Source organism: Corythoichthys intestinalis, chromosome 10, assembly GCF_030265065.1.
Source record: "Corythoichthys intestinalis isolate RoL2023-P3 chromosome 10, ASM3026506v1, whole genome shotgun sequence".
In the NCBI taxonomy this organism is placed as follows: domain Eukaryota; kingdom Metazoa; phylum Chordata; class Actinopteri; order Syngnathiformes; family Syngnathidae; genus Corythoichthys; species Corythoichthys intestinalis.
The window spans coordinates 21,492,711-21,516,925 of record NC_080404.1 but is presented as its reverse complement, the minus strand read 5'-3'; the positions used below and the strand labels follow the sequence as shown (position 1 = coordinate 21,516,925).

Sequence of the window (24,215 nt, the reverse complement as noted above, 5' to 3'; positions counted from 1 at the left end):
CGAGATATTATCGCGTACTTACCTTTTTTCGATCCAAAAACTCCATGTAGCATGTATCATTGAGTGTCAAGAAGAATGGCCACAGCCGGATTTTGTGGGGATTTTATGGATGAAACATGGTAATATAACAAGGGTTGCGACGCAGAAATCACAGACATCAAGGGGTGATCAAGATTTTCTTTTTCATATATTTACCCTTTTAAAGGTTTTTTTTTTTTTTCCAATTTTTCTTTGTTTGGATCAATTATCATCTAACATATCGGGGAAAATGCGACAGTAACAAAAAAAATTAAATTAAGCGATAGTTATGAGGTAGATATCCGTGACTTATTTACAGACACCATTTTTTTCATTGTGATGTAATTTGCTTAAAAGTTTAAAATATGCGAGTGAATCATTTTTTAAAGTATTTTTTTTAAATGAAATATTAGACCTCAATGATTCTAAGCTAAAAATGACATTTTGAATAATATAATTACCTTCTTTTTATGGCTGGGTTGAAACAAAAGCGGTTGCGCGACATTTGTAAACGGGGGTTTCCAGGGTAAAACAGACAAATTAGAAATAGTTCAGGGGCTTAATGCGCCATGAATCTGCTATGGCAGCGTATAGACATATTGTTCTATCGAACACAACAGTTCTTTTGGCATAAAATACAGCAGTTTATTTTAAAGAGGAGTGCAAGAGCAGAAAATGCTTTTTCAGTGTTGTCTGTGTTTTCTGCCATATGACATTTTTGCATCGGGAGAAAATGCTTTACTTTTTACTTATGAATTTTAAAGCAAGTACTTAGGCATTTTTACTTGAGTAGGTGTTTTCTTTTATACTTGTACTTAAGTATTTTTCTCCTGTATGGGAACTTTTACTTAATTAAAAAAAATAAATAAAAAAGCACTTCATCCACCACTGCATGTATTAAGCAAAGTAAATGCATCAATAACCTATGGTGGTAAGTGGATGATGGATGGACTTCACCGCCGTTCCACAGGCGCATGCGCAGTCCAATGAGTTCACTGACTGGACAGCGTCTGTTTTGTGGTTTGTGTCTGTGAGTGGCTACTTCATTCTTCTACTACTTGTCATTTTAGTAGCGGCTAATATAACATTTCCGTGGAAAGGCATAGAACTGACACTGGAATTCTGAGGCGGAGATAGAATTGACGCGGTTTGCTCCGGTTAGCTGTGACCAACAAGCACCGGACATAACATCTTGACCAGCAACTCTGCTAATTTTAGCGTAGCCTCGACGTTCCACTTGACAAGAAAAGCAAGCTTATAAAACGCTAAGATCCTCTACGAAACTAGCACAACTAATAAGGAACAAGAACTTCTAACGCGTTCTCAGTTTTCCCACAGCAATATAATTCCGAGTTCTCTACAAATTTGCTTTATTTTGAAATATATATATTATTATTTTCCCCCTCAATGCGTAAAAATATTGGCATTAAAGTGACTTTCTTCCATTTTGGTCGTATATTATTGCTTAAAAAGCTGAATTTATAACTCGGGCTGCAAATTCTAATGTAAAGAATTGTTATCCCTCGCTACTTCACGGATCAACCTTCGCGCCCTCGGTGCATCGCGGATTTTTTTTTTCTTAAATCTTGTTATAAGAATACAAGAGTTATAAAAACATTTATGTACACTTTATTTATATTTAAATATGTATGTACACACACGTATCCTGAGTGAGAGAATGAAGGTACAGTACGTATTTATATTATTTATAGTTTATATTATTATTTTATAACATGTTTCAAACTATTCTTTAATGTTCTACTGATGACATGCATTTGTAGGGTTTTATATACACTTATTGATATTCTATATACACAAAAAATGTATGTCAAAATTGGATTGGTTTTTCACTTAAGATTGATTCACTTAAGAAGTTGGTTCTGGGCCCCATTAACCATGATAATTGAGGGATCGGTAATAGTTATTTTTAATATTCTCTGATGATGTGTAATTGCATATTTTCTGATGACGTGTAATTGCATGGATGCATTACTTAAAGAATTATAGCCACACTTTTGAAAAACTATACATCATCAGTAGCTGCTCTCTGATTGGTTTTCAAGTTATTGTTTTTTAATTGATACACAACTAGCTGAAGCTTACACACACACACACACACCATTCACACCAATCTCTATTAATCACGTTTTTCATCTATGTCTGTGCCTGTCTTGCAAGATTGATTTATTTTCAGCAACAATTGTAACATTCTAAGATGACTTCCTGGAGTGACCGTCTACAGAACTATGCGGATCTCCCAACCAACATGGATGGTGTTGCCCTAAAGAAATATCGACGTGAAACGCATCACAGGTTTGATTCCATTTTATTGTAGGTGAATTACTCTGTCGTACCTTTTTTATTTGAATGTACAACCCTAATTCCAATGAGTTTGGGACGTTATGTTAAATATAAAAACTGAATGCAGTGATTTAATCAAGTTCAACCTACATTTAATTACAACTTCAAATTGAACAGCTTTATTGTTTATAGCAACTAATCATTGACTTGGAATGTTATGGCTGCAACACATTCTATAAGAGCTTGGACAGGTGGCAAAAAAGACTGAGAAAGTTGAGGAATGCTCATCAAACATCTCCGGTACATCCCACAGGTGGACAGGCTAGTTGGGAACAGGTGGGTGCTATTTTTGGGTATAAAAGAAGCATCCCTGAATTGCTTACTCATTAACAAGAAAAGATGGGGTGAGGTTGACCACTTTGTGAACAAGTGCATGAGAAAATAGTCAAACAGTTTGGGGACAATGTTCTTCAACGTACAATTGCAAGGAGTTTTTAGAGAAACGTATGCTGCCATCTAGAGATGGTTTGACGCGGCTTGGAGCCGGGGCCCGGCACATTGGCCGCAATGCAAGGATGCATGTCGGTACTGTGCCACTCGTTTGCCTAATGTTGACAGCTGATGGATTTTAATACTTTTGAAAGCAACATTATTAAATGAGAGGCTAATTCAATGACCTCTAAAATTACTAAGGCCATAAACAGGGGTTGGATGGAAACACCTTATAAAATCAACAAAAATTAATTTAATGTGGTTTAGGTCCGCCTTTTGTAGCAATTACAGCGTCAATTCTCCGAGGTATTGATTCATACAACTCCTGAATTGTTTCCAAAGGAATTTTAAGCCATTCTTCAGTTAGAACACCCTCAAATCTATTTAGAGACGATGGCGGTGGAAATCGATGTCTTAATTGAATCTCTAAAACTGACCATAGATGCTTAATAATGTTAAGGTCTGGGGATTGTGCCGGTCATTACGAGCTCAACTTCATTAGAATGTTCCTCATTCCATTCTCTAACAATTATGTTCAATATTTGTGATGCCAAAATGCTAGGTGTTTCCATTATTATGTCCAACTCCTAAGGCCATAAATGATAACAATAAAGTTAAAGAGTTCAGAGTAAAATTATTGTAAAGTGATGTTGCTTATGTACTTGTATTGAAGAGTTTCCATCACAAAATTTTATTCAGGGGAAATAAGAACCTAATAATATGGTGTTCAGATGATTAAATGTGATTTCTTTTAGTTTCCCGAACTTTGGGAAAGGCGATTCCAAACCCCTTTGGTAGGGTACTACGCATAAATAATATCTCCAAGCATTGTGGATTGAACTATAGTTCAACGACATTAATGGGACATATAACACTCAGTATAAATGGCCTTCATGTGAAATATGGTTGCTCAAAGTAGTTAAGTATGCAAATGGTGAATTTCGCAGACCTTTGATAGTGGAGAAACTGTTCATACACAAAAAATTTTTTAAACCGTTTACAAGTATAGCCATTGTGTGACTTCAGTTATACCTACACAAATATATAATAATAGAATCAAATACAAGTGGATGTGACAATTGCTATTCTTGATAACACAAGATTGAGCTGCCAATCTAGGATACTAGCCATTTGATTGGCTAAAATAGTACCAGAATTGATCAAATGTGTACACGTAATAAAGACGGCCAGTTTCTGGAAATACTTTCCTTTGTTTATTTTTCGCCACTATTACACATAAGAAAAATTAAACGTTTTATTTCACTTAATTAAGAGTCTTACCATTGATAGCACGATAAAGATGTTTTCTGTCCCTTTAAACGCCCCTTTCTCAGCTGCTTTTTACAGCTGCTATAATCTACCCTTCCTCCTTAAAATGAAAAAAAAAGTTGTGGCTTTCTTGTGCAACAATGGAAAAATAAACGCATTCGTGCTTGGGACTAGAGTGCTCGGCTCGCCACGCTTTACTGACAACATCAGCATTAAAGGGCCTCCTTCGTCTTGCCATCATATTACGCACCCTTTTGTATCGGCCAGGGGTGGTGGAAGTCACACACAGCAGGGGGTGCGCGGAGGATCTTATTTTATTTTCTTATCCAAAAACAGCCGTTTTTGGCCAAATTTGTCAGGCTCGCGCCTTTTCTGTAGACAAGGTATGCATATTGGCAGTACACACGCATGCTGGATAGTTTACGTACTACTACTAGGCTACTACAAAGACAGCGTAGGCCCATGTGTTGGAGTTTTTGTATTGGAAAAAAAAAACATCGATGTATTACAATGCAAATCCCTGCCGCTAGACAGCGCAGTGACACACAAACACGTTTGAAAAGTGAAAGGTCCAATGATCCTCGGTTTAACACACACTTTTCACAACACTCAAATTAATTGCACACGAATATCCAACAGCGCTTTGCATGGGGGCAGCTCAACAGCAACAACAAACAATAATATGGCCACAGCTACAATTTAAACTATTTGAAGTTGTCTACAGTCTAAATCTGCAGCTAATTTTTCCTCGCTGGGCACTATCCCAGATAGCAGACCGACGTTGAAAAGATGTTGGATAAATATTCCGCTGTCGATCTTATATCATTGAATCAACGTCACTTTTTCACCCTCAATCAATGTTGTTTCAACGTTGAAATCCTAACAAAACCCAAACGTCACCTTTTCATCATAATCCCGGTTAATCATAAATCAACTATTTGTCATCATTAGTTCATCAACCATAAAACAATGTTAACCCAACCATCGCCTGATTTTCCATAGAACAACGTTGTTTCAATGTCACTTGACGTCGAAAATTTCTATGTCAACCATACTGATGATTTTGATGGAACATCAACGTTTATTCAATGTCGGTCTGCTATCTGGGATTATAAAATATCATAATCATCTTCATTTTGGACCGCGAATTGAATTTTAAATTTGGCTGTTTTTGTCATAAAAAATCGCTAATTCGTTTTTGCGCCATAATAATGTCTTTGTCAACAGTTAGCTTTTCCGTTCCAATAGCGCCTTATCCAACGTGACCTGGTAGCAAGCAAGGTGTCAGGTGGTGACCATGTTATTAACAAAAAAATATATTTTCAACATATATTTTAATCCCCAAAGTTAAATACACTATTGTATCAATATGTTTTAACTTAAGGGTGGGACAAAATATCGAAATGGTGATATATCGTGATACTTTGTGTCCCAAAAGGTTATCGATATGCTCCTGCTAAGGATCGAGATATCGTTTTGAAAAGTTGTCAACGTCTACAAAAAAAATAAACCAACAAGTTGCTACAAAAATTTTCCACCATAATAGTGTCTCAGTTAACTCTAAGGCTTCATTGACGGTGCTCGACGCCCAATCCATTTAGACTGGGAACGTTCGTTCATTCGAAACCAGAGCATTCATAGTCATTCTGTCCGATTTTTGGGGCATTTACAGGTCACTTGCTGTTCATTTTAGGGCATTTACAGGTCCTTTTCTGTTGAGTTTGAGTCACTGCCTATTAATTTGGGTGATTCCTAGGTCCTAGGCTTAGGCTCAAAGTAAACAGGAAGAGACCCATAAAATACCCCAAAATCAACAGGAAGTAACTGAAAATTAACAGGTAAATGACCTTAAATGGCCCAAAATTCCCTCATTGCCTGGCATTAGCTGCCACTACCGGCCATAGACGTTCAATCCGTTTGAAGTGGGAGGGATGGCAGCGAATGAACAATGTTCATTCGCTGCCACCCTCCCAGTTCAAATGGATTGGACGTCTACCAATGATAAACTCATTCCAATTCACGGCAGAAGCTTGTTTTTCTGTTAATTAGTTGTTTGTAGAATATCCTAGAATGATTTCCTGACCAATGTATCGATAATCGTTGTATCGTCAGATCCTCATTATCGTGAGCTTTGTATCGCAAATAGTATCGTATTGTGAGGTACCAAGAGGTTCCCACTCCTATTTTAACTATTGAGTTTTTTTTTTTTTAACAAATAAAAAATAAACTACCGAAACACTTTTTTTTCTTCCCAACACCAGGGGGTGCTACAGCACCCCACTTCCTGCGCAGCTGAAAAAGTCGTTTCTTTACTCATGAATTTATTATTGAACCTGCAGTGCACTTTTATAATGTGAAAGAGTGATTCAGTGCCCAGGGAATGAAATGACTGTACAGTGCTGTCATTAATAATTACTGTGTGTACTGTATACCTTTTTACTTTTATACTGCATAACTCAAAACATATGTAATAGTACCTGTATTCTCTATTACAAAGCTTTCCAAAGGACCTGGCTCACAACCATCCAGCAATGAGGTAATGACATCCTTTTGATGCTTAAACGAAGTGAGACTCCCAACTAAATTTCATTTCCACTTTAATGTTTATAATGTTAATTCATACGCCATCCAACCGATATAAAACAGCTCATTACTGTTCAGGCAATAGCTGGTTGACACACAGTCCCTCAGATTGAGCCGTTGCGTTCTTTCTTGATGCATCTTTTTACCGTTACCTGTCATCATAATCCTAATCCGTCACTGTTAATGTGTTGCCATTTCTTGTACCATTTCCATATAGTCTTTGTTCAAGAGCGCATGCAATTTGAGTGGTGACACACATTATACAGTATTTTCAATGTACTGTATTATCTGTGCATCTGCAGCTAAATTGTTTGTTAACAGCGTTGGCATTTGACCTCTTAGTCCAACGCTAAGCGTTCGTTCTAACTCTTACCACCAATATTGATGGCTAAAAGAAAGCAATTAACAAAGACTTCAAACAAAGTTGACAATTTATTCCAAGTCGAAGATAATCCAAAATGGCAAAGCAAAACGGCAAAAACGACCACAAACAGGAAGGCTGGGCCCATAGACCGCACGCCGAGACAAAAATTTCGCCTAGCCCTGGTCTCGAGGCCTTTGCCTTTCGTATGCCTACATTTCTGATTCAAATTGATCAGCTACAGGTAAAGTTATTCTTTATTGTTTCTTCATCGGTTTTTGACAGCTACCTTATGTGCGGTTCTATAAGTGACATCACACAATGTGCCAATTTTTGTGTTTAAACATTATTTTCTCCATTATCAGAGGTCTAAGAAATTTGTAATTTGCATACTCTATTACAGGGGTAGCCAACTCCGGTCCTCGAGGGCCCCTATCCATCTTATTTCCATGTCTCCCTCCTTTAAAACACCTGAATAAACTGATCAGCTCATCAGTAAGCTCTGCAGGAGCCTGATAACGATCCTGATTATTTGAGTCAGGTGTGTTGGAGGAGGGAGACATGGAAAACAAGCTGGATCGGGGCCCTCGAGGACCAGAGTTGGCTACCCCTGCTCTATTACATTGAACTTCTTTCACATGAAGGTCATTTATACTCAGAGTAATCTGTCCCTTTAAGGCTACAACTTGCAACTTGTACAACTATAAACTTTCTTTTTCACTCCAGAAATCTTAATCTGCCAAAAAACTCAATTGTGGGGCTGTATGCAGGTTGCCAGTTTTTCTAAACAAGTTTAACCAAGCTGTTTTTCAATTTACAGAGTGTTTGTCAACCGAAGTTTAGCAATGGAGAAGATCAAGTGTTTTGGTTTTGATATGGATTATACTTTGGCAGGTAAGTTTACCTTAAGATTCTATATACGTTTTTTTTTTTTTGTACTGTTTCATCTGTTTGCACACATTGACAGTAGTCGTGTGCATTATGGGAAAAATCCTCTATCACGATACAGCTAGTCCCCGGGTTACAAATGAGTTCCGTTCCTACACTGGCGACATAACCTGAATTCCTGCGTGAATTGGAATGAACACTTTAAGTACCCCTAAATACCTCCTAAATCTCAAAATAACTATCCAAAAACATGTATTTTACGTCATTGTACTGTCCTCGCCAAAATGGTGGTCCTAAGTCCTAGCTAGATAACGAGCTAAGCTCCGAAATGACGATGTCAAACGTCAATGTGGTTTGCTTACTTTATTGAGCTGCTCATGACATCAATACTTGCAGAATGAATCTAAAATAAAAGTTAAATCAGTTTCATCTTGAATAACAGTAATTCAAATTTGCATTCAAAACTAGTTGCTGATACATGCTAATCGTTTGAGTGGATTGTTATTGCTGTATCAGCGTCTGCACATGATCAAAAACAATCACATAAACTCGTCCCAAGTATTCGACCACTGTTGAAAACACACAAAAACAGGTGTTATACACAGGTTTTGCCTCTGTGGATGCATCACAAGCAACAAATGTGCGCGCATGCTTGCAGCTGTAATCTGTCCCCTCTCTCTCTCACTCGGCTGCGCTAGTTCTTTGTGGGAGCAAATGCGCTCTTCCTCGTGTATGCAAATATGTTCTTCTTCGTGTGTACATGCACTCTTACTCCCGTGCCATTAGTACGACCTGCTCTACGCTTGCTGCGCCAAGATAAAAGAATGCATCACAAACCAAAAGTCAACATTATTTAAAAAATAAATACATTAAAAAAAACACGACTCCGGTGTCTTAAAAGTCGAAATCACGTAAATCTGGTACGTCTTAACCCGGGGACTACCTGTATAAGCTATTTTATATCACGGTATCGGTATGCCACAAATATATTTTTGATCATTTGATGAAAAAAAACATACAAGATATTATGACAGCTTCCCCGAACTCACTTTTCTCATTCTTATTTGCCACTTAGATAAAACATGTACATGTCTGTAGATAATACTGTATTATCAAAATACTATTTTAGTGAGAATTTTTTTTTAACTATTATTTCTAACTCAAAATGATTAACAAATCATCCTTATGGCACTTATTGCATTTGTTTCATATTGTATCACAAGAACATTCATGTCAGTGTATTAAATTGCCGTACAATTCTCAACATTGTTGACCTCTTTGGCTTCAAGACCGTTTGATGGCGCCGTACAGCAAATTAACCACCATGAAGCTTTGACCCAATTGGCTGCAAATTAAGAAATATAAATAATATTGTAAAATGTTAAGTTCAAGGGTCATGTTCTGTGATAATTTCTTCAGTGTTTGTTTCAGCTGTTTCATTACTTGCCAGTTATGCTATTTAGTTTGTTGGTATGTAATCATTTTAGTTTCATTTAAAACCATGAGTTTAAATGCCGTTTGATTTCATGACCTGCATCCAAATGTAAACTCAATGGAAGTGTAATTTCATCTGTAGTGATATTATATTGATCCAAGTCCTCACAAACTCCTATCATGCACATCATACATTCCCCAAGGATTCAAATTGGTTAATAAATCTCTACTAAGCATGTTAGTTTGGAGACATTTAGAGATGAGTACTGTATAATAAACTTGTCTCCCTGTGTGCATCAAGTGTATAAGTCTCCTGAGTACGAGGCCCTTGGCTTTGACTTGACAGTGGAGCGCCTGGTGTCTATTGGATATCCACAGGAGCTACTCAACTTTGTTTATGATCCCTCATTCCCCACGAGGTAAATCCAAGTTATGTATTTGTTGGTGTTTCAAATTGATACAATTAACTTTTTGCAAACTCCTCCCCCTAAACGGCCATCAATCAATCATACCCAACCCTTTGCTGTCAGTGTTGAACCTGTATGGTTTTGCCACGATAGCTCGCTACAATGTTGTTTGCATGCTATCCTCATTAAAATCTGAAAACCTATAGATTTTTGGGTGGTTTTAGTTAAAGCTGACACAGCATTTTTATCTGTGTGATTTTGACAAAGTTCAGATCACATTTGATGGGGATTTATGCAGAAAGGTGAGAAATGCCAAAAGGTTCAGATACTTTTTCTTTCCACTGTAACATAAATAACAGTCAGGTATACGTCTGCCTGCAATGTCTTGTGACGGAGTCATAAAGCTTGTCGGCTTATCAACCGTAACTAAGCAAGGGCTGAGCTTTTGCGAAAGGGTAATTGTGAAAGTATTTATACTATTTTTTTCTGTAGTCAATGTTTAGTATTGTTTGTTTAGTTTGTGCCACTCACTTACACCATTCTATTCTAGAGGCCTTGTCTTTGACACTATGTATGGTAACCTGCTCAAGGTGGACACCTATGGGAACATCCTAGTTTGTGTGCACGGTTTCAACTTCATTAAAGGGTGAGAATTTCATCTCAAGATGTACACATCAAGTATAAATGTTGTGTGAATATAAGTCTGCTGAAATGTTTTTATTTTACAAAATAAAAAGAAAACATAATTAAAGACAAGGCAAATGACCTACTTGCAAACAGAAGGTCCAATAACTAAAATAGTTTTTTGTTAACGTTTCAAAGAATCGAAAGAAATTCAACAAGCCTCTGGACTGCAAACTTTACAGTTTATAACAAGGTAGCCATGTACAGTCACATTATTTAACTGTGTATTTTTTGTTTTATTTTTATTGTTATTATTTTGTGTACTTTTTTTGTACATCAGTTTAAAAAAGAACAGAGATTACAATGCAATATCTGTCTAAAATCAGGCCTCTAATTTTTAACAACGATGTTATTAATAGTTGTCACGATCACATACTTTTCTACCCGATTTTTTTGGGATCTGCCAATACCAAGTACTTCTCAGCAATTCATTCATTTATTTAATAATCTATTAATTTTTTTTTTTTTTTTTTACAATATCCTTGTCCATCTTACGGTAATTATTTTGTTGCTTTGTAGCCATAAAAAAAAAAAATCTTTAAATACACAATCTTTTTCCACCTGATTGTGATATTCTAAAATGTTGCTTAGTAAAACAAACAAAAAGCATTACCTTTCTTTTGATGATATCCTAATCCTAGTACATCTTATTTTGTCGCTTTGTAGTATTATTTTTATTATTATTATTATTTGAACTGGGACGATTGACATTGAGCGATGTTTCTCTGCCATTGATGGCAATAAATGTCCAATCATATTTGACTGGGGGCCTGGCAGCGATCGACTATACTGTATATATTCATTTTATTATTATTTATTTTTATGTGCAACTGTTCCCAACTTGAACTGAAACATTGTTGAATTTGTTCACAGTAATTTCTTGTATAGCTGTATTCTTTACATTTGTGCACAGGGCTGACATCAGAGAGATTTACCCAAACAAATTTATTCAGCGTGGAGATACAGACCGCTTCTACATCCTAAATACACTCTTCAACCTACCTGGTAATAATGTAAATCGCAATGTATTTTCCTGAAATGGAAAAGGGACGCCTGGCATATTCCCTTTGAATTACATCTTACTTTTTTTCCTCATATTGTATATCTACTTTATTTATGCACTGTTACAATAATTCAAGACAATTTTAATTATGTTGCACGACAACCAGAGGTGGGAAGTAGCGCATTATATTTTCTGAGATACCTTTACTTGAGTAACTTTTGGAGAAAAATGTAGTTCTAAGAGTAGTTTTTACTACTTCATACTTTTTACTTTTGCTTGAGTAGATTCATAAAGAAGGAACGCTGCTCTTACTCTTTACCTCTTTATTCTACATATTAGATTTTACAGTGGTACCTCTACTTACAAAATTAATTGGTTCTGCAAGTAGCTTCTTAACCTGAAAATTAAAGTAAATAGAGTAAGTAGAGATGCGTTTTCCATGTAAATGCCCTTATCCATTCCCAGCCTCCCAAAATTCAGACATAAGTTTTCTATAATGCATAAAAATGCATCAAACCATGTAAGAAATACATGTTACAATAAGATTATTGCACAATAAACATAAAATCTGAGTTGTGCATAATGTAAAAAACCAAGAGTAAAGAATATAAGTTAATACACTCATGTAAAGTTGTTGGAACACGAGGGATGAATGAAGAGGACGCTGGGATACGCATATACACATACTATATTAGAGGTCCCTCTTAGCCAATTGGATGCCAGGAATGGTAGGCAATAGCCAAAGGCAGAGCAGCTATAAGTAGGTTATGTTCAGTAAACTCTGGGAGTACCAGCCATACTGTATTTTTGCCTTTTACATCCTGAAATTACGTTCTTAACAAGAGGCAATATTTTCCCATTAGGGCGTTCCTTAACCTGAAAAGTAGAGGTCCCACTGTACTTTATTTTTGCCAGAGTTGACCACAGTGGCTCTACCAGTTTCACCACTGAAACGTCGCAACAGTAATCAAATGACTGTATTATACCAGACGTGAAATACAGTCATATGTCCACACACACAAACTTGCAGTCGAAAGTCCTGTGATCACGTAGGACCATTCCATCACGTGGCATCTTTGAAGCACCGTAAAAAAATAAGCTTTGATTTCAAACTCACTCCGTTTTTATTTGGTGCCGATACGCCACGGAAAACCAGAGATATGATCGCTTTAATTTCAAGGTAGTAAATATGTTTCTCCACTAGCGGGCACTCATGTTCTTTGGTCGGGTTGTAGTTAAAATTCAATCATTTTCAGACATTATGAGCAGTTGCTCATTACCTGTGTATTCTTTCCATCGAATACTTTTTTTTACTTGTACTTGTGTAATTTTTGGGGGGATGAGTACTATTACTTGAGTAATATTATGTCTAAGTAACACGACTTCAACTGGAATAAAATTTTTAGCTACGCGTAACGTCATCTAATTAAACAATGTAAATCTTGTTTTGAGTTGCCTACTTTTTGTTAGCTGTTTATATCATTTATAGAATTGATACATAAGTTTGTTTATAAATGTTCCTTTTCAGAAACCTACCTCTTTGCTTGCTTAGTTGACTTCTTCAGTAACTGCTGTCGGTACACAAGGTAACGTATGGTCATTGTTACAAAAGTAGACAATGTTGCCTCCTGTATATGATTTACTAGTATTATTGTGCCACTTTGTTTTGAAACGGACCCTTCAATATTACTCCAGTGAAATCGAAATGCATTTTACATATGTGCATTACATCATCCCAGTAATGTGATTTTTTCAAGAATAGATATTGTATTGCAGTGTGTTACTTTATAATACATTTGTATTTATTACCCACAGTTGTGAGACCGGCTTTAAAGATGGTGACCTTTATATGTCTTATAAAAGCATGTTCCAGGATGTGAGGGATGCTGTAGACTGGGTACATTTCCAGGTAAATGAACAATCTTTTCATAGTCATCTTAGTATCTAGTGCATTACTTTTGCTCTTCTTTTCAAAGGGTTCTTTGAAAGAAAAGACTGTTAAAAACCTGGAGAAGTATGTAGTAAAGGATGTAAGTAGGACCCATCATCGTACTTTAAGAAAATAGTTTGAGCTGATTTGTGTGAAATTGATAGTGTTTGTTTGTTTTTCATATCTCCCACTAAGCCTAAGCTTCCTCTCCTTCTTAGTCGAATGAAAGAAGTGGCCAAAATATTTCTGGCAACCAACAGTGACTACAAGTACACCGAGGTGAGCTAGATAGAAAAGATTTGTTTTGTGGACCAGAATGTGGAAAAAGTATTCAGTTTTTACTCTGCATTTTTTTTTGACAGAAAATTATGACCTACCTGTTCCATTTTCCTCATGGTCCAAAGGTAACAGCATTAAAATTGGTCTGCTTAACATTTATGATATTTATCAGTATCCCAAAGAAAGCTTTCACATACATTCCAGTCATTTTTTGTTTGATATAGTATGAGTCACCTTTTTGAAATACTTGTATGTATGTATACGTGTGTTTGTTTTTTGTTGTAGTTGGGTACAGTCCACAGGCCCTGGCAGTCCTACTTCGACTTGATCCTGGTAGATGCCCGTAAGCCTGTGTTCTTTGGAGAGGGAACCGTCCTGCGGCAGGTTGACACAGTGAGTGGAGTGTGTAGAGGTGGGAATGGGTGCAGAAGGTGGAGCCATGATGAAAGCTAATACTTTAAATGAGCATTATGTAAGATTTGCACTTTAATTAGTCATTAAATTGCCTTAATATTCAATAGACATTAAGCATGCTTTTGGGAAAGACTTCTAACACGGCTCTCAGTGGTTAAGCCGAGATTTTCCCATTTTAAAAGTTAATACTCAGCACAAGTTAGTTGTTATTAGTTTGATTCTGTGTTTACCAGTGTTGTTAATAACGGCGTTAGAATATAACAGCGTTACTAACGGCGTTATTTTCTTCAGTAGTGAGTAATCCAATTAATTACTTTTCTCATCTTGGCAAAGCCGTTACAGTTACTGAGGCGGGAAAGGCGTTCGTTACTATGTTGTTTGACTGACGCAAGAAAAGTCTGAGAAAGACGGACTCACGGAGACGAGAGAGCAGAGCAGAGCAGGAGTGGGGAGGAAGTAAGGGAGGGTGACGCCATTGCAAACACTTCTTTTTAATGAAGAAATTAAGTAGGGTTGTTCCGATCATGTTTTTTTTTGCTCCCGATCCGATCGTTTTAGTTTGAGTATCTGCCGATCCCGATATTTCCCGATCCGATTGCTTTTTTTTTTGCTCCCGATTCAATTCCAATCATTCCTGACAATTTTTCCCGATCATATACATTTTGGCAATGCATTAAGAAAGAAATGACTAAAACTCGGACGAATATATACACACTCAACATACAGTACATAAGTACTGTATTTGTTTATTATGACAATAAATCCTCAAGATGGCATTTACATTATTAACATTTTTCTGTGAGAGGGAGGAAAGACTTGTGACTTTGTATATTGTGACTAAATATTGCCATCTAGTGTATTTGTTGAACTTTCAGTAAATGATACTGTGGCCATCCCAAATGCATGATGGGAAGTGGAACCATGACTGTGCGTCGTGCTACCAATTGATATATCTTCTCTGCGTTGGGAAATAGCTTAAGGTGTTAAGACAAAGATCAATTGCCATCTTGGTTCCCCACATTGCTTCCCATGATATTTCTAATCATAGGGGGAGGGATTGCAAGGCTTTAGTCAATTAAAAAAAGGCTCCAAAGGCTGCCAAAATTCACTCTACTCATTTTGCACTGCCTTTTATCTCTCTATATAGGTAAAACGCCATCATTACAGATTGAGCGCGACAATAAGTGAGAGGGTCGTGCAGCGCATACATTACTTGCGTTAAATATTTTAATACGACACATTGTTTAATAAATTAATTGCCGCCGTTATCGGGAAAAATTTCCATTAGAAAACGATTTAATTAAAATATATATATACATATATATATATATATATATTAAAAAAAGACATGGCCGATATTTTTTGCTTATTCCGATACTTTGAAAATGATGTGATCGGACCCGATGCCGATCGATCGGGACATCTCTAAAATTAAGTGTAATTCCGACAAAATTTCAGAAACTACAAGAACCGGTTGCACTCTTGTCATTTCATTCAACCAGATAGTTGCTTCCTTGTCACGTCTGCAGCTCCCGCCTCTTTCTCTTTCTCCTGGTTGGTTCGAACATCAGATGAACGGCAAAGTGGTTGGACTGTTGAGGTTTGCAAAGACAGTACTGCATGATGAATCAACAAGTACCATCTTGCTCGTAAACTAGGGAAGTTGTGCCTTAAATATTTTGATCCTGGTTACACTACCAATCTTACATATTGCTCCTTTAAAGAAATATTTAAATATCAGAACGTGATGGAATTGGTGAAATAAAATGCTCATTGTTTATTGATTCAGATTTCTGAATATGTTCAACGAACACAATATTGGTTGACAGTACCGTGAATTTCTACTGTGTGTATTTCAGACAACTGGTCAGCTCAAGATTGGCACGTACACTGGCCCCCTCCAGCATGGAATTGTTTACTCTGGAGGTAATACATAACCTCCTTCAAGACATAAATTGGAATAGACTCACAACTTTTTCAAATTGCTCTGGATTCCATGAATTCATGAAAAGTTAAATGCAAATACAGTATGTGTGTAACAGCTGTGACAATAATATTTGGATCCTATGGAATTTTTTTGACTACTCTTAATGACACACACAACACACAGTTTTTTTTTCTTTTATACAAACTTAATTAACAAATATACAAACATAGGGCAAGACGAGTCACATAGAATACACAATTTACTACAACAAAAATAAATAAAAGGGTCGGTTATTTTCAACACAAGCTGGATTGTTTGCAATGTCTTTTGGTCCTTATAGCCGTAGGGTTCTCTTGCTGTGGAGTGTCTACTGTCTACTGCGTCTAGTAATTTACGTCACATTTCCGGGTTTGGGAGGGACCATTAACGGAGTGCAAAAAAAAAAACACTTTTTTTTAAAAAAGCGAATATTACCCTTGCAGTTACGCGTTAATAATGATATGGTTGTTTTGACGAAGTCGTCCAGATTATATTCGTAAAATTACACCGAAATCCGAAAGCTCTTCAACTGCCCTTCAAAAGAAGTCAACATTGCTGTCCTGTCCAGTCCAGTCCAACAGAGACCACTCGTGGCTATTCATAGTAACTTTACAGGGCTCGTGCGTAAAAGTGCCACTAAAACTCTTTAAATGCTTTCTCCTTAATGTGTATTTTACCTAAATATTGTTATTATCACAATGATTCAAGTCCAAGAGCCGACTGCCACCGTTGAGAAAGTTTTATTCATTTCCAAGCAACGTAAACCAACAGTCTGAGCTGCTCCAGCTTTTGTTTTGTTACTTCCGGTCTCCAGTCATGTGAATTTGCATATTAAGCTAAATATATAGTTGCAACCGTTTCCAGATATAACATTTCAATTTAGTATTTAGATTTATTATTTATATTTATGATTTAGGAGATAAATATTAAATTCAGATTTAAAATAAATATTTCGGATATAAATTTCAGATAAATATTTAGGATATACACATCAGATTTATATTTCGGAAATACATTTACGATTTAAATAAAGATTTAGTTTTGGATTTACACATTCAAGTCCAATACTTATTATTTAAAAATAAATATTTAAGTTGCTAAACAATGTTGTAAATGTGCAAAAAAAGTGACTAAAAATGTCTCACCACGTTTTTAACACTGTGTGGCGCTAAATGTGAGAAAATGTGGTCGTAATTTTCAGCATGTTCTGCTTTACAAACGGCGCCCCATACTCGTGGTCAAGAGTTTTCAGACACTTTCCCATTCAGTAGGTGTCTCAAAACCTTTGACCATGGGTGTAGATTGGCCCATTCTTCTGTACAGAATAGTTTAAATTCTGCAACCCGGGAGGGTTTTCCAAGCGTAGAATTCTATAACAATTTTCCAAAATGCCAACATGTGTCATTCCAGTCAAATTGAGTCATTTTGACTGCTCATTTGAAGCCAACTGAACATTGCGTTCCATGACTGTATTATCGCAATAAACACAACACACAATCATTTGAATTATTAAATTTTCTCATTTGCCAGCCTAATTAGCAAATGGAATTTGTTTCCACCGAAATGCTTTTTTAGTAATAATCAGCAGTAGAACATCTGTTGTTTTCCCCCAACTTACTAAAGTGGTACCAGACTATCCATAATTATAATTTGTTCAGCAGCCAAAATCCTCCTCATTGCTGTTTGATATATACCTACAGGTTCGTCTGACATCGTATGTGACTTGTTGGGCGCTAAGGGCAAAGATATCGTCTACATTGGCGACCACATCTTTGGTGACATTCTGAAATCCAAGAAGCGCCAAGGCTGGAGAACTTTCCTGGTGATACCAGAGTTGGCCCAGGAGCTGCATGTGTGGACTGAAAAGAGCTGTAAGTATTAAGGCAGACCCACTGACATGGAAAGAAAAATATGTATCATCTTAATGGGTACCTGCTTTGAAAAATGTTTATACGCAATCATTCAAACAGTTAACCCCTGTTGTGAGTACCCTGGGCTCAGGAATCAACTTAGAAACATGGTTTATGATGAACACACTAATGTAGATTCTGTTTTTAGCTATATTTGAGGAGCTCCAATCTCTGGACTGCTTCCTTGCTGAGCTTTACAAGTGAGTTTTTTTGTTGTTGTTGTTTTTTAAGCTAATTTGAGCTAGCAGATTTACTGTTGGTGTGAGTGTGTGTGTGTATAAACAAATCCCCAAATACATATTATCAGAAGTGGTTAGTAAGGTGTTACATTTACGTGAGTAACTTTTTGAGAAAAATGTACTTCTAAACTGGTTTTACTAAGCCATACTTTTTACTTTCACTTGAGTAGATTTGTGTAGTAGAAATGCTACTCTTATTCCGCAACTTTGGACTACACTGGTTGTTACATTTTTCCTCTTCATTTTAAATATAACATTTTACCTTTTTTGCCAACAATAGCGTTACCAGTTTTATGTTTTAAATTAAGTATTGGACATAGAGCGCTTCCCTCAACAAGACTCGAAAGCGCAGATTTTAACCTCTCTCCAAGTTTTTACTTGTCACCGATTGACCATGGAAAACCGGAGATATGATCCTTTAATTTCAAAGTAGTAATTATGAAGGAACTCTTCACTTTTCAAACTAGGAACTATTTTGTCCATCAGAGGGCACTCATGCTCTTCGGACGAATGATGCTTCAGTTCTGTTGATTTTTTTTTTTTTCACTCGCTGGAACTTTGTTGTTGTAGTTCTTTGGCTTAATATGTTTAAGTAATATGTTATAGTAGAGTATAATAATAACCATTCATAAATATAACTCACAATATTACTCATTACTTGAGTATTTTTCACCAAATACTTTTTTTTACTAGTACTTGAGTACAATTTTGGCTACTCTACCCACCTCTCTGTATTATTGTTCTCTATGCTGATAAAACCCCTTGTTGTCTATTGTCCTGAAATTTGCAGATCAAATCACTTTAAATGCTTTTTTCTCCCATAGATGCCTGTTTAAATAATTTGCATCATATATGAAATTTCTATTTTTTTTATTGATGATTTAATTATAATTCATGATATTTAATCAATTCAACTTGACTTATATTTTTTGCTTTCAAGTAGATACTAAGTTCAAAATCTTTTTTAAAAATTTAGTGTCAAAGGATTCATTAATACCTCTCTGCTCAATAAATTTTCTGAAGGGATCGACCGATATGGGTTTTTCAGGACCGATACTGATAATGAGTAGGTAGAGGGCCCGATAACCGATTTTTGGAGTTGATATTCATTTGCAGTAAAAGTGTAAAAATTGGCGAAAAAAATTAATTCATGCAGACACTAAACTTCATTGAAACCCCAAGCATATTTATTGAATTCTTCTTCCATTTAGGGTAGCGTGGTTCAGGGGAAGAGTAGTCGTTCCCCAACCCAGAGGTTGTGGGTTCGATTCTCTGCCCTGATGACCTTCTCTTAAGTATCATTGAGCAAGATACTAAACCCCACCTTGCTCCTGGTGTTGCGACACCAGTAAATAGATGAGGATATAGTGTGAAGCGCTTTGAGGGCCTTAGAAAGGTGGAAAGGAGCAATACAAGTGCAACTCCATTTACCATTACAATTTAACCAATTAGAAGACGTCTTGAATACTAGTGCAGGAGAGAGGCACGGCTGAGCCAAAATAACCCAGTTTTAAATTGATTTTTTTTTTCATAGCGGCTGGTCGGATTAAAAAAAGGTCGATACCGATATACGTCCAATTTCCAAATATCAGCACTGATAATCAGTATCTTTATAAACTACGATTGCGATTTTTTGTTGTTTTTTTTAACATCACAGCACAATATTCCATTCCGTTTTGGGTTGTCAGATAAGCGCTTCGCAATGGAGCATCATGCTGCGTTATCATACCTATTTTGCATATCAATCAAAAAAGATAGAGGCTAACAGTTGACACATTAACGTTAGCAATACTCATGTCAACATACAGCATGTGTTGTCTACAACCTACAAAGCTAACCAAAAGTATTGGCACCCCTGCAATTCTGTCAGATAATGCTCAATTTTTCCCAGAAAATGATTGCAATTACAAATGCTTTATTTATTTATTTATTTTGCTTGCAATGAAAAAACACAAAAGAGAATGGGGGAAAAAAATCATTATCATTTTACACAAACTCCAAAAATGGGCTGGACAAAATTTGAAAAATCATGTGATGCTTCTCTAATTTCTGTAATTAACAGCACCTGTTACTTACCTGTGGCACACACCAGGTGGTGGCAATAATAATTAAAGAATGCTTGCAGCCAGTTAAAATGGGTTAAAGTTGACTCAACCTCTGTCCTGTGTCCTTGTGTGTACCACATTGAGCATGGAGAAAAGAAAGAAGACCAAAGAACTGTCTGAGGACTTGAGAAGCAAAATTGTGAGGAAGCATGGGCAATCTCAAGGCTACAAGTCCATCTCCAAAGACCTGAATGTTCCTGTGTCTACCATGCGCACTGTCATCAAAAAGTGTAAAGCCCATGGCACTGTGGCTAACCTCCCTAGATGTGGAGGGAAAATCTCAGTTTAATCATTGAGAACCGTATTAGAAGTACTTCCCAAAAACTTACTTTTCCATGTCCATTTAAATATTAGGTCTATTTAATGAATAATTAAAGTGCAAATCTTACATTATTAGTCCTTTAAATGAGCTTGTCTTTAAACAAAACCAAAAAAATTATGATTAATGAAAAACTGCTATTATTTTTAATGCAGGCATCTGGATAGCAGCAGCAATGAGAGGCCTGATATCAGTTCACTCCAGCGACGCATCAAGGTGCTACATCATCTTTAACTCAACTATTGCAAGTTGCAGGATACTTTCAAAGACCTGTTTTTCATTTGTACAAATTACTAGGGCTGCAGCTATGGAATATTTTAGTAATCGAGTAATCGACTGAAAATTCTATCAAGTAATCGGATAAAACATTTTTTTTAGGTAATGAGAAATTATAATTATACATGAGAAAAAGACATTTAATCCAATATTGAACCATTTTCAGTCAATCAATGTCTTTATTTTCGATGTACATTGTTGAAAACAGCCAACAATTCCATATCAGATGTGACTAGAAAAAAAAAATTCACTGCTTTCACTCCAAAAACTTCTAGATCTTATTTTTTAAAAAAACATATTTCTTACCTAAAAATGTAATTACGCTTGATAACACACATCACTTGAAAGCTACGTGTTTTTCCCACGTATTTAAATTGAATTTCCATTTGTGTCAAGCTATTTTTAAGTTCTAGTTAAGTTTTAAGTTAGTCTAAACTGTAAGTACTGATTGGATTTTGAGTTTTTGCGGTGTTCGAAATAAATGTATGATACCTGCTGTATTGGAGCACATTAAGGACCAGTGCTACTTGGTGTTTTATTCAGCAATGACGACTGAGCCAAAACTGACAGTTAGCTTTATTATTTTAATAATTTTACACCCTCATCACTCTACAGCACTGTGTTTTTACAGATTAAATAAAGCCTGTATGTAAGACACGATAGCCACGCATCGACAGTGGTCATAATCAATAGAAACCTAGCCCTCCGAAGGCTAACGTTACGTGAGCAAGTGACAGTAACATTATATTTATTAGCGCCGAGAAGTCTACTGCTTAAAGATGGTGGCTGTTTACTAACGCTGCCCAGACGCGGCCGAGTCTGTCATTTCGCATCTAGTCCTAAATCCATGCGATATCTATGAGACGCATCGGACACTACCTGCTACCACACTAGCATCAAGCGGGCGCAGTCTTTAGCAACGTCAGCGTAGTTTGTAGCGGCTGTCGGCTGTGGTAAGGTTTTTTTTTTTTTTTCTACGCACATGACGTCAGCGCGTTGTCCTGCATTAACAGTAGTCCGGGCAAAACGTGATGCTTAGAGCTGGCAAGATTAAACGCTTCCTCGAGGTGAATAAAATTACTCGGATCAGTTTTTAAACTCGAGTTACTCAAGTTGCTCAAGTATTCGTTTCAGCTCTACAAATTACACTTCATTATTTTCAAGCATAGTTGTTTTTATAAAGGTTAATGAAAATATTTCATCGACGGACAATTTTTTCATGATGACGATGTCTCGATAATGGGCTAAAAACATAAGTCTTGGGAGACTAAAACAACGAGACGAATGCCAGAGATGACAACGACATAAAAATGCACCATAGTTTCTGTCATTTGTTCATGATGTGTGACATTTTCTTAATGCTGGGTGATCATCACACACTAAATGTAACTTGTAGTGTTAACATAAGCGTAGTCAGCATCGTCTTAAACTGTTGTTTTGTTGGCTACAACTTACAGTAGTAGTGCTCCGTGCCTCAGGTTGCAAATGTCAATCTTCATTAGGAATTGTTGGAAAACTTTTTTTTTTTTTGTTAGTTTGGGACAAAAAATGTTGAGTATTTGTCGACGAGAGCTAAACGAATACCAACACATTTGGAAATAACTAAAATATAACTCAGACAAATAAGAATTTCATCCAAAAGACAAATGAAAGGGCTGCCAAAAACAACAGTTTTGAAAAGGCACAAAAATTGCATACGAGTTGGTTCTCTCAAATTGGGTTCGAATCCTTTCGGCATTGTAATGAACATTTCTTGAATGTCCCTTGTCCTTTCCAGAAAGTTACACATGACATGGACATGTGTTACGGCATGATGGGAAGTCTGTTTCGCAGTGGATCCCGTCCGACTTTGTTTGCCTCCCAGGTGATGCGTTACGCAGACCTGTACGCGGCCTCCTTCATCAACCTGCTATACTACCCCTTCAGTTATCTCTTCAGAGCCTCACATGTTCTGGTGGGACTTTTTCACATTTTTTAAAGATTGAATAATTTTGTACATGAAAAATCTGGTCATTTCAGATGCCGCACGAGTCAACAGTGGAGCACAAGCACGTCAACGTGAACGACAAAGAGTCCCCGCTGGCCACAAGAAACCGCCATGAGTTGGACTTAAAGACCATAGAATCCAAACGAAAGCAAATGCCCCGAACCGTCAGCGAGATTCAACCACCTCATTTCTTCCCTCAAGCGCCACAAGAGATCACCCACTGCCATGATGAGGATGACGATGAGTAGAAGAAATTCAAGAAAAATACGCTCCTCTACTGTAACGGAGTGCTAGCTTATTTTTAAAAGGACAACTATGATGGACAACTTTGTTGATATAGCGCTTTCAAAGCAGCAGGTTAGTAAAACACTGTGCAGAAAACGGTTAATGACAATTTAAATGTTCTTACAAAAATAAAGCAATCATATTTGCTGAATCAAAATACGATTGTAGACCAGTGGTTCTTAACCTTGATAAAGGTTAACAACCCCACGAGCATACTGTATGTGCATTCACCCAAGCCTTCGGAATTTAATAAAGTATGGAATTAAATTTGTGTCAAAAAAGAGTCAATAATAGCTTAATTTGCAACCCAAAAATAAGCAAACAAGCAAATTTATCTGAGAAGAAAATTCAACCCTTACTGCACTTTTCGGACTATAAGTCTTTTTTTTTTTTTTCAAATACTTTGGCCTGGGGTGCTCTTATCCTCTGGAACGTCTTATGTGTGAAATAATACATTAGGGCTGTCCCAAACGACTAATTTTCTCCCAATTAGTCAGCCGACTATTTTTACGATTAGTCGACTAATTTAAAAAAAATTTTTTTTTTAAATTTTTTTTTACTAATTTAGCAATGAAATTTTTGTTGACGCTTATCAATTCACAAAAAATATATTGGAACACTTAAATTATTTATTAAAGTACAAATAAACATGTAAATAACAATAATAAATCACAAATAAACAATGAGTTCAAATGCTGATAGAATTAACTAGTGTAGCATCCCGATTGGGAAAGATGGTCTCTTAAACTGATGGTTTACAACTTTTATTCCATCCTTGATGTAAACACACCGTAAGAGCTACGGTGCACACAGATAAAACAACACAATTAGAAATTAACAAAAACTTTTCACCTTTTTCCTTTGAAACCTTATTTATATATCAATGAATTGCCTATATGAATTGCCTTTACCTTAAATTATTACCTTATCATTGACAATCTCTCCCTTGAGTGCAATCACTGTATATACTGTATATATTTATGACCTTTTAACCTTATATAAACCATAAAATAAACCATAACATGAAATAAACCTTTCAATTAGCATTAAGAACAATACTAATAG

General features: G+C 36.3%; 1 protein-coding gene across 7 annotated transcripts; it reads left to right on the top strand.

Annotated features, from left to right (window-relative positions):
* The first annotated feature begins 964 nt into the window (after positions 1–964).
* nt5c2a (5'-nucleotidase, cytosolic IIa) lies at positions 965–23,436 on the top strand. Of its 7 annotated transcripts, none has more exons than XM_057848969.1 (19): positions 965–1,048; positions 2,213–2,331; positions 6,578–6,616; positions 7,845–7,918; positions 9,648–9,765; positions 10,304–10,399; positions 11,351–11,442; positions 12,969–13,026; positions 13,256–13,349; positions 13,417–13,470; positions 13,566–13,649; positions 13,733–13,774; positions 13,935–14,042; positions 15,923–15,989; positions 17,730–17,900; positions 18,088–18,139; positions 20,758–20,818; positions 22,656–22,832; positions 22,898–23,436. In XM_057848969.1, the coding sequence occupies exons 2-19, from the start codon at positions 2,234–2,236 to the stop codon at positions 23,111–23,113; spliced, it is 1,701 nt and encodes a 566-aa protein (XP_057704952.1). In that variant the 5' UTR covers positions 965–1,048; positions 2,213–2,233; the 3' UTR covers positions 23,114–23,436. The 7 variants fall into 7 exon arrangements, with proteins under 7 accessions (XP_057704952.1, XP_057704951.1, XP_057704954.1 ...); XM_057848968.1 differs by having other exon boundaries at positions 970–1,048; positions 2,197–2,331; positions 22,898–23,435; XM_057848970.1 differs by lacking the exon at positions 965–1,048 and adding an exon at positions 1,159–1,175.
* The last annotated feature ends 779 nt before the right edge of the window (positions 23,437–24,215 follow it).